The sequence below is a fragment of the Amborella trichopoda genome, chromosome 11 (genome assembly GCF_054954075.1).
Source record: "Amborella trichopoda isolate Santa Cruz 75 chromosome 11, AtrichopodaSantaCruz75HAP2 v2.0, whole genome shotgun sequence".
NCBI classification, from domain to species: Eukaryota; Viridiplantae; Streptophyta; class Magnoliopsida; order Amborellales; family Amborellaceae; genus Amborella; species Amborella trichopoda.
Window position 1 is genome coordinate 43,155,237 of NC_142346.1, and position 10,391 is coordinate 43,165,627.

The 10,391-nt window shown below is 35.0% G+C and overlaps 1 protein-coding gene across 1 annotated transcript; it reads right to left on the reverse strand.

Moving 5' to 3' along the window:
• Window positions 1-2,742: 2,742 nt before the first annotated feature.
• LOC18448273 (endoglucanase 9) lies at window positions 2,743-9,661 on the reverse strand. Its single transcript, XM_006858360.4, has 6 exons — window positions 8,694-9,661; window positions 6,880-7,187; window positions 5,514-5,975; window positions 4,506-4,641; window positions 4,216-4,388; window positions 2,743-3,455 (listed from the first exon to the last, which is right to left on the reverse strand). Exons 1-6 carry the CDS (start codon window positions 9,067-9,069, stop codon window positions 3,057-3,059), a joined length of 1,854 nt encoding a protein of 617 aa, XP_006858422.1. The 5' UTR covers window positions 9,070-9,661; the 3' UTR covers window positions 2,743-3,056.
• Window positions 9,662-10,391: the final 730 nt, after the last annotated feature.

The window sequence follows — 10,391 nt, forward strand, 5'->3', positions numbered from 1 at the left end:
CGGCAGATTTATCTGCCTTTTAACATGCTATAAGCAAATGTACTTGTTTAGGGATTTGCTAATTAGCAAAGAGCTTTCTTTTATTGAAGGCTTTCTTCCCTCATGGACTTAGATTCTATTAACAAAGTACATGTTTTTAGTGAAATATCAAAAAATATGAAAAAATTATTCACAAAAATAAAATGATCAAAATACCTTTTATATTTTGCCGTCATATTGGTTATATATTTTTTATTTACTTTTAATATATTTTATTATTGTGTGTCGTTAAGAAGTATTGATAACCAAAATTTTAGCTCAATCTAAAATTCATATACACATATATGCTCTCGAAAATGAAATACTACATGTTTAAAAACTTCTAGGCTTATCAAACATAGGATTTCGAAGCCGATCTTTAGATAAGTCAATCACAAGCAAATATTTAAATATCCAAGCAGAAATTTTAGCTTTCACAGCTTCTAGTTGCCAAAGGCACCCTTATGGATTATCAATGATAAAAGTTTAATGGATGACTTGTAAAGTTCCCAATGATCAAAGTTTAATGGATGACTTGTGAGGTTCCCATTAACCAAGTCGCTTGATTTCTCACCATGGTTGAGCGATCGATTTTTCAACCAAAGATTGAATGTTTCATTAATCACTTTATGCAACACCACTAAATATTGCTAAAAGATGCAGCTTCATCGCCGCAAACCCTTATAATGGCCTAAAACTCTAGTTTTACTTTTAATTATAACATTTAAAGCTCCAAAAGTTTTATAGTTTTGAGTACACCTATCATCATCATCCGGTTTTTATCCCAATTATTTTGTGTCTGATAAATGAATTTTGTTCCACCATTCCGTTTTATCAATGACTATACCCTCAATCAAACTTACACCTCAATCATAATCTTCTCTCTACTTCCATTTATGCTTTTTTAGGTCTTCCCCTACTTTGAGGGGAAACTATAAATACTTAAAATTTTTAAAATATGCATTATTTTTAGGGCAAAGTTTATATAGAGCAGAGGCTCTAAACAATCAAATTTGAGCCTACATCAAAAATTTCACTAGAAGATGTTGTTTTGATGCCCAAATATCCTAAGATTGATCATCTCGACATCAAGATGCATGGAAATGAGAAAAAAATGGATATCAAGTTTTGAAAATAGTGTATTTTGTAATGCATTTTTGGACAGTCAATTTTCATGATTTTCAAGTTTTTATAGATCTATCGATCTACACTATTTTTGAAGCTTTAAATTTTATAAATAAAGATGAAAATATATTTTAAAGCTATCACAAATATTTTCAGGATTGAAACTACATTTCTCGACACTATTTTAAAGCCTAGGCTCTATCCAAACCGCACCCTTATTTTTAAGGCTTAAAATTTTTATTTTTATGGCTTAAAATTTTTATTTTTATTTTTTCCATATCTATGCATTCGAGGTCAAGATGACCAACTATAAGGTTTTGATATCAGAACAACCTTTCGATAGATTTTTCAAGCATGCCTTACTTCTACAATATAAGATTGGCACCTTGTATAAACTTTTTCTTGCTCTTGGGTGCTAAACCATAGCACAAGCTACATGAATTTCTCTGGCAAAAATGAGCAAGGAGTTCTAGATGCATTCTTTAGCAAATTTCCATGCTCATTTTATTGAGAACACCCATATATCCCTCAAAAGTGAGATGCCTAGATCCTCTTTTTAATCAAACATTAAAATAAAAATAAATAAATAAATAAAAACAGGATTCACATGCATTATGTTAAGTGCCTAAAAATATGATGTTTCAAGATCGAATGGAAACCAACCCGTATGTGAACCGTCAAATATAAATGCTTAGAATGTCCATTTTTCTTAGTTGAGAACATTGTAGTGATTCTATATCGAATCCTAAAATTTTAGATCAAACAAATACTACCTAGTAGATTTTCTACCCAATGTATAGCGCACTTGTGCATCTCGAGAAGTGACTGCTGGCAAAACTAAAACAACCACAAAACATGTTTTGGGTGGTTTCTGATGTGGTCTAAAATGCACAAGATCACAAGTTTCTCATAAGAATCAATGTGATTAAAGACTCCAAATGCTCTGCTTTGGAATGACTTATAAATCAAATCAAATCAAGTCTAATATCTTCAGGGCAAGTTTTTTATGCTATCCCTACTTATCCAACTGTCCATTATAAATGGAAGGCTAAGATTGTCCCAATCACAATGTCACGTCTCTAAATTATTATTTTTTTTAATTTTTTTTTTCTATAAACTATTTTGATACCAAATTTTAAATGTCCAATCCTCTATTAAACTCTCACTAGAGAAAAATATAAATAAAAATATTTTCAATAAAATAAAATGACCAAAATACCCATAAAAGTTTCAATAGATATTTTAATTATTATATTTTATTGAAAATTTATTTTTATTATTTTTTATAGGTGTGCTCCAATGAAAAGATGGCTCGTACCAAATTTCATATTCATATAATTTATATAAAAAAAAACTAAAACTAAAATGCTTTGCAACATCGAATCTAAAACCGAACGGTGAGTAACTCTCTTGATCAAAATTGGAGAGCGATGGTAGGAGAAGGATGGATCTTCTATGCTGTAGGAGAAGTATAGAAACCTTTCCCAGATCTTCTAGTTTAAGCAACCTTTTTGGATCTTTATAGAATTCTTGCTCAAATGAAAGTCCCATAAATTAAGAAGAGTTGGCAAATATTGAAACCAGATGCACAAAAGGACGGGCACAAATTACATGATTCTTTTATCATCAGCATCCCTCTTTGGGTAGTCAAAAAGTATTAGCAAATACAAAGTATCACTCTATATGTCACACAGAGCACATAGAGAGTGAAAAACAATCAAGAATATTATACCTACAAACTATGAACACAACAAAGATTAAGAACAAGCAAATCCCCAACATCAAAGACCCCATGTAATCTCTCTTCATTCTCTAGCCCCGCTTTTTCTAGCTTAAGAACAAGTAAATACTGCTATCCTACAAAGGATTGTGGTGGCTCTCTCTCCCTCTATATCTCTCTCTGTCTCTCTCTCTCAAGGTTTCCAAGGAGTCGGAGGTGGTGGGGGAGTAGGGAACATGGGTGGCACCGCAGAGAAGATGGTATTCTTGTCGATGGAATGTGACTCACCGGAGAGAGCAACCAAAGCAGCCACTAAAGCAGCATTGCCAGCGAGAGTGGGCTCGGTGTAATTGTAGTTTCCTCTTACATCTTTGAAACCATCATGCTTGTCGGGTCCTGCCACCATTGCCCCCACAAGTGTATTTGGGCTAGGCTTGGGTGTGTCCCTCCATTTCCACCCACCCTTGCAAGAGTACTTGATCTTGTTCTTAGGGATTGAAGCTGCTCTATGGTGCACGTGTTTTGGATAGTGGTTTCCGAAACCCACAATATAGCTCATCTTTCGCGGGTTCTTACCTAGAATGTAATCAATCTGCAACATGGAAAGTGGTTAAACATTAGTATGAGTAAGTTTCAGTATTCATCAAGCAAAAGGCATCTCTCTTTCTCTGAAAGTGTAAAGTTAAGTATGCATGTGCAAGAAGAGTACTGGATCTCATGGGGAAGCACATGTGCGACCACACTCACTCCGTAAGAAGGTTTTAAATTCTCCCAAAAATATTTAGCTTACCCCAAAATTAAGCTTGCATGTACAACAACAATACTAAGATGGGTCACTCCTAGGATTGGAGTGTTGTACCTACACCAGCAATGAAATGCTTTTTTTGAGTTCTTTTCTTTATTATAAGAAAAATTATGGGCAATGCTTTCCAAACATTGTATTCAAACCAAATCACTACAAATTTGGCTAAATTTTGCAAGATCATAGTCCAGGATCCCATATTTGGTGGGTAGGGGTGGGGGGGGGGGGCAACCGTCAGCTGAAAACTGTTTCAGTTTTACAGGCAGCAGGCCCATTTGAACAAAAGTCCCTTTTTTGGGGTCATTTCTCCAAGCCTTATGTTTGGCTAAATTTTGCAAGATCACAGTCCACGATCCAACATTTGGGGTTCAACCCTCAGCTGCAAACTGTTTCAGTTTTATGTCAGCGTACCAATTTGAACCAAAGTATTTTTTTTTTTTTTTTATTTGCCCTGAGATTTATCTTGTCATATATCAAATGATAGATAACTTACTCAGAAATCAATGAGTAAAATAACTTATCCAATGAAAAGAACATTATGCGAGAGTACCTGGGTTCTTGCAAAATTGCGTAGAACATCCTTGGAGAAGAAAGTGGGGCCACAATACCAACCAGGGGTATCAGCAGCATCGAGATAATCAGCATAGATTGAAGCAAGGAAGGCCGCATTCACAACATACTGAAGAGGTTGAGGCCTTCCATGGTTTAACTGTATAAGTCCTCCTGCAGGGGTTTTTCACGATTCAGAACTCAAAATGTCATAGTAATAATCAGAAAGAAGATGATGATAGTAATATAAATAACAATAAAGTCGATTTCTTTGGTGGAGGAGTATAAAACCTTTAGTGCGATTGAAGCTGGTAAAAACAGGCAGGTACGAGCACATTATAATGTTAGTCTGGTTGTGATAAGTCTTGAGCATTTCTTCAAATGGGTATCCAGGACTGAGGAAGAGTCTCAACCTGCTTAACAAAACCTGCAGTCAAAGAAATAAAAAAAAAATCATATCAACATCTAATAAGCAGATATTAATAACAAGATAGTACTCTCCAGAAAATATAAAAACAGGAAATAAAACAGAACACAGTCATTGTCGCCCATTGTTTCAAATCATCAAACAGAAACAGTTCTTGGCAGCTTCATGTTACGGAAATGTATACAATGAGGCCATTTATTTTTTATACAAGTTACAATCATTATTCACCGTTGGATGTGAAATTGGTCGATGCATATGCCCAGCTGTTCATTTGTTTATAGAAACACAAGCAGATACATAAGCGTATGGATACAATATCCGTTTTTGTCCAAGTGTGCACGTTTCCTTTTTCATGTCTTCTATTTGAATTTTCAGGTAATCAATTTTTGACATAATGAAAAAGACTCTTGCCCTGCTGAATCATCTTTGCTCATCTATAGTTTTCTTTTATGATAACTAACTGTAATATTGAAAAGAAACAGAGTATAGAGACTATTACGGCATTTATTGACAGATTGAGACTGAGTTTTAAAAAAGCAAAAGAACAGACCTTCCCAGTGACAATCTACAGTTGCTTGGCTGCTTCCTCCAAACTTATATAGTGTTTTAAAGCAGCGAGTCTCACACAACCTCAATTTTGCATTAGAAACACATGCTTACCGATATTTGGTCAGAGTGATAGAAAAGTTAAATACGATCGTATGATCACAGTAACAGTATTCATGAAGGTCATCACTATCCCATCGTTAAATTGAAGTTGAACATAGCAAATAAAAAATCCTTCCTATCCCCCCACAATTAAACAATATAAACACCCTCAAATATTCAAAAAGAAATGCATTGGATGAGTGAATCGAAAATATTCAACATACCTGAGCACCGGCAAGCTTGTTATCCCAACTCAAAACCCCGTAATCAGGGCCCCCCCAAAAGGCACCTGCACGCTTAGCAATACCAGGAGTGGTGGCCAGTTGCAAATAAGATGAGTTACCAGTTGCATAATACAACCAAGCCCCACCCCAAACATACTCATCATAATAATTAGTGGAGTTATAAAATATCGAGGCCTCGACTCCCCCTGCACTATAACGACCCCTTTGGTCCCTTGAAAATTTGAATAAGGTCTTGGCTCCATGAACAAGCTTTTGGGAGTATGTTTTGCTGTCTTTAAAAACAATGGACGCTGCAGCCAAGGCAGCTGCCATTTCGGCAGCAAGGTCAGAGCAACTGTGGCACACAGTGACAGGACGGGGGTAGTCGATATCCTCTGGTCTCATCCAACAGTAATGGTCATTAGGGCTCGAGGCACCTTTAGATGTGTCCCCCAATCCAACCTGAAAGCCAAGCAAATAAAGAAAGTTTAGAATGTCGTCATTTTTTCCCTTCACTCTCTCCCTCCTTTCCTCCTCCAATAGAAATCAATAGATACAGAGAAGTGTGGGGTTCACGTGCAGCAAATCTCAGGTTTGAGATTAGATTCTCAAATCAACAATATTGTATTTGGCCCCATCAATAAATGCATCAGTGAATCGATTGCTTAACTACAATGAGGTCTTCAATTATATTTAATTGATGCTTCACGTAGAAATATAAGCCAAATTACTCGATTTCCAATATACGTTTGACGCCTATAGGCATTGAATAAATTGGATTATGCAGATGCCCAGGTCAAATGCAAATATGCGTGTTTAGATGAGGGCAAATAAACAGCAGTAAACATGCATATGCATATACATGTAGCTTGATGTATGTGAATACAAAATAACAGAATTTGCAAATTCCAAATCAAGATGCATACTTGAAAGGCCAAAGCCATAAATGAATTATGGTCACCATTTTCAAGTGAAAAATATTTCTATGAAAAACAGAAAAAATATCCACATAGAATTTAAGTCCAATCATACTTAAGAGTGAGTATTCATATGGCTGGGGAATGTATCTCATGTAGGTTTTCTTATATATCATCCGCATGAATATTACCTTTCTCCTTTTAGTGTCTTTTTCATTTTATTGAATTGAATAACTTGCCGTCAAAATTCATTTTAATATTGGACACGAAAACGACAGGACATCAGTTAAAAATAAAATGTGTTCAAAATCACGGAATCAGCAGAATTGATGCATAGATACATAGATATGTGCAAACGAATAGTGATAGTCAAATTTTAAAAAGAATTAATAAAGCATTGCTTATCAAAAAGAATTAAGAAACATGGTTGGGAAGAACATTAAAGGTACCTGAGCAGCAATGTTGTCGATGGTGTCAGCAGAGTTGTTAAAGGTCTTGAGAAAGTAGTCGGTTCCCCATTTGATGATTTCTTTAACATGGTTGAGTTCACCTGCGGCCTCATACTTTGCACTATACTCTATTACACTCCAACTCAACATTGTCATCGCAAAAGAAGCCGGAAAATTGAATTTGATTGCGTCTCCAGCATCGTAGAAACCACCCACCAAATTTTTTCTTGCAGAAGGATCAGAGAGCCCATCTTTCATGCCTGAGTTCCCTCTCCATGATACATTATTATGCTTGGGTAGAGGCCCAGCTGAAAACAGAAGAAAAAAAGGATTATTTTTTGCGGAGTTAAAATGGTAAAATTTATTTATCTTAATAGAAGATGACCCGAAAACTATTGAGTGAGTTTCAAGTTCAGAGAAAAACAATTTTTTTATCGTTGTTAGGGAGAACAAATTATTTATTTTCAGTCTGTCCTGGCACCACCGAATGCATTAGTGCGCTCTCTCTCACACATACACACACCAATGTACACCCATCAAAACCAATTGTTTAAAAATTTTAAACCCCAGGAAATAAAACCGGGTGAAAATTCGTGCAAAAAAAGAGGAGAGATACCAATAAAACCAGATCAAGCCAAGACAATGAGTGAACAATGATACACGCAGATCAAAGCCAAGACAAAAAGTGAACAATAATACCCGCACAAGTCACATACAGAGAAAGAGAGCAATAAAACCAGAGAGATGAAGAGAGAGAGACGTTGGGGATTAAGTTTTTGTTGGCAGATCTGCCAACAAAATCATAAACCCAGAAATAAAAAATTTCAATGAAAAAATAAATGCCTTCTAATATTTTTACTGAGAAGAGAAACCCAAATTATTACGGGTGATCTCATGGGGATCTAAAGGCTAAAGTTTTAATTGCAAAGAGAGGATCTGTAGAATTTTCTCAGAAACTGAAGTAACTTCAAATACAAAAAATCGAAGAAAAACTTACCCTGAAAAGATAAAGAAAGTTAAGGGGAAACATTATAATTTGTACAGGATTTACTTTCTCATATCTGAAGAGGGTTCAAAACAAGTTTTCAAGGCACTGAAAAAAAATCCAAAAAAACAAAAATAAAGAAACTGAAGAAAACAAAAAAACTCACAAATTTAGATTCAAAAAAAAATATCACAAATTTAAGGTTTTCAGTTACATAAACGGACGTATGTTCACAGGAAAAAAAGTTTAAAAAAACTGCCTCATTTTCCTCCTCACACACCAATTGATCCGGGAAAGGAGCAAAAGAGAGCCAAATAAAGTATCTTAAATTAACAAAATTTAATCCAAAAAAATAAAATGCTAAAACAAAGCCTACATTTTTTTCTCCCTCACATCTATATTGATGAAACCAATCATACAAAAAAATCGTTCTTTTTTTTTTTCAAAGAACAGATTTCAAAAGACAGAGGAACACCAGATAAAAATCGTCCAAAACAAAAAAAAAATGACAGAGGTAAATAATTTTTCCAAACACTCACATCACTGCATGGAAAAAATCACAGGACAAAAAAGGATTTTTTTTTTTTTTCATACATGCAATGCAAGAAAATCTGAAATCCCAAGAAAGAAATGAAATCACTGGAGGAAAATGAATTTTTTTTCCTCAGTTACTCATCCCACTGCAACAAAAGAACACAAGAAGAAAAGGATGTCTCATCCAAGCAATTCACCAAAACATCCAACCAACCCAATATTAAAAACACCAAAAGACAAAAACAAATCACAGGAAACAAAGGAAAAGGAAATTCTTTTTTTTCAAATCACTCACATCTCTGCGCATTGAAGAACATGAGAGCCTTATGAAGAGCCTGAGTATAATTATCAGGAGGTGGCTTCGCATGGTGATGTCTAGGAACTGTCTTCACAATGAGAGTTATCAAACCAGCAAGAAGCCCACAAACCAGAATGGACCCAACTGTCCATTTGAACAACTTCCTGCTCACGATTATGCAACCAAGGTCGACATACTTCTTCTTCTTTTGTTCTCCCGGCCCCAAGAGCCAGCTTTGTTGGGTCTCATCGAGTTGTCGTGAAAGAGCAGCTCGATCAAATTCCTGTAAATTTCGACTCCTATCATCGTCTGTTGCAGAGTCTGCATTGATCTCCAATGGACCCCCCCATGGGTCTCTACCATACATGCTCATCTTTCTCTTCCTCTTTAAAGCTCAATCTCTCTCTAAGCTTTCTCTCTCCCACCACTGTTTCTCTCAGAGAAATTGATAGAACTTGCAGTTTATGGGGTCAATTTGAAGTGGCTTTTAGCAAATCTGATTGTTTTAGATGATGGGTTTTAATTGGGTGGAGCACTTTGTCGTTTTATAGAGGTTTTCAGGATAAAACAGGGGAGTTTCCTCACAGTGTGGATCTCACTGATTCTCTTACTAAAAAGGCCGATAATGGTGGACTTTTCTTTTTTGGGAAGATAGCTTCTAAATGGGACTAAAAAGAGGAGATTTGATAGGATGATTTAGCAATTTTTGGGTGGTGTCTTAGAGAGAGAACTCCACTAAAAATGCCAGGTTTTGGTGAGTGTCAGCAACAGATGAGCTCCTCAGTGAGAGTAAAAGAAGGAGAGGTAGTAGACTGGTTCCTAGAGAGAGAAAGGAAGGACTTTGATGGGTTACTTCAGGTTGCACAGGTTTTCAAGGTTGGGCTCTTCTTTATTGGATCTCCCTGGTTTCCCAGAAGAAGAATGCCGGAAATGTAGTGAGAGAAAATGCTTCTTCTCCGTGGTTTAAGAGAGAGAGAGAGAGTGAGAGGAGATGGGGCCTTATGTATGAAGAGAGAGACTGAAAAAGCAGTGTAAAAGAAGAAGAAAGTGAGAAGATAAAGAAGGAAGGCATCTCCATTTTTTACATATTTTTATTTTTTATTTATTTTTTTCAAGAGTTGATTGACTGGCCAACAGCAAGAAAGACACTCACTTAAGGATTTGAGTAAGAAGTTGAGAACTAAATCTAACTTGATAAAACCTTTTAGCCGGGCAAATTAAAAAAAAGGAAAAAAAAAAAGGGCAAATAATTCTGAAATGACTGAAATCTGCCTAGTATTCTCCTGGATGGGCAAACACCCAACGTATGTTGATATATCCCTTGATTTTACATTAATACGATTTTATATTAATAAGTGTGATTGTATATAATGATATTATTTATTTTTAATACAAAGAGATTATAATCATTTTTTGTCATTATACGTAAAATCTAATGGATAAAAACATGTTATAACATTTAAAAAATTATATTTTCGATTTTATGTCAAAACAATGATACATCATAACAATTCGATTTCAAATTTAATGGTCAATGATGATTGTGACCTTCTTGTATCAAAATAAATAATTTTATTATATAGATTTTCATATTATATTTCGACAAATCAAATAAATTATAGAATTTGTGAGATTCATTAGGCCAACGGAAAAAAGGCAAAATAAAAATTAAATATTTTGAATGAGAATATTTTA

What these genes read in the sequence shown, in the direction of transcription:
- LOC18448273 (XM_006858360.4), bottom strand. Translation starts at nt 9,069, where the DNA reads ATGAGCATGTATGGTAGAGACCCATGGGGGGGTCCATTGGAGATCAAT. An exon ending in GTTCTTCAATGCGCAGAGAT is followed by an intron (nt 7,188 to 8,693) that starts GTGAGTGATTTG and finishes TTCTGTTTTCAG; the next exon opens with CTGGGCCTCTACCCAAGCAT. An exon ending in ACAAGCTTGCCGGTGCTCAG is followed by an intron (nt 4,642 to 5,513) that starts GTATGTTGAATA and finishes CTTTGACTGCAG; the next exon opens with GTTTTGTTAAGCAGGTTGAG.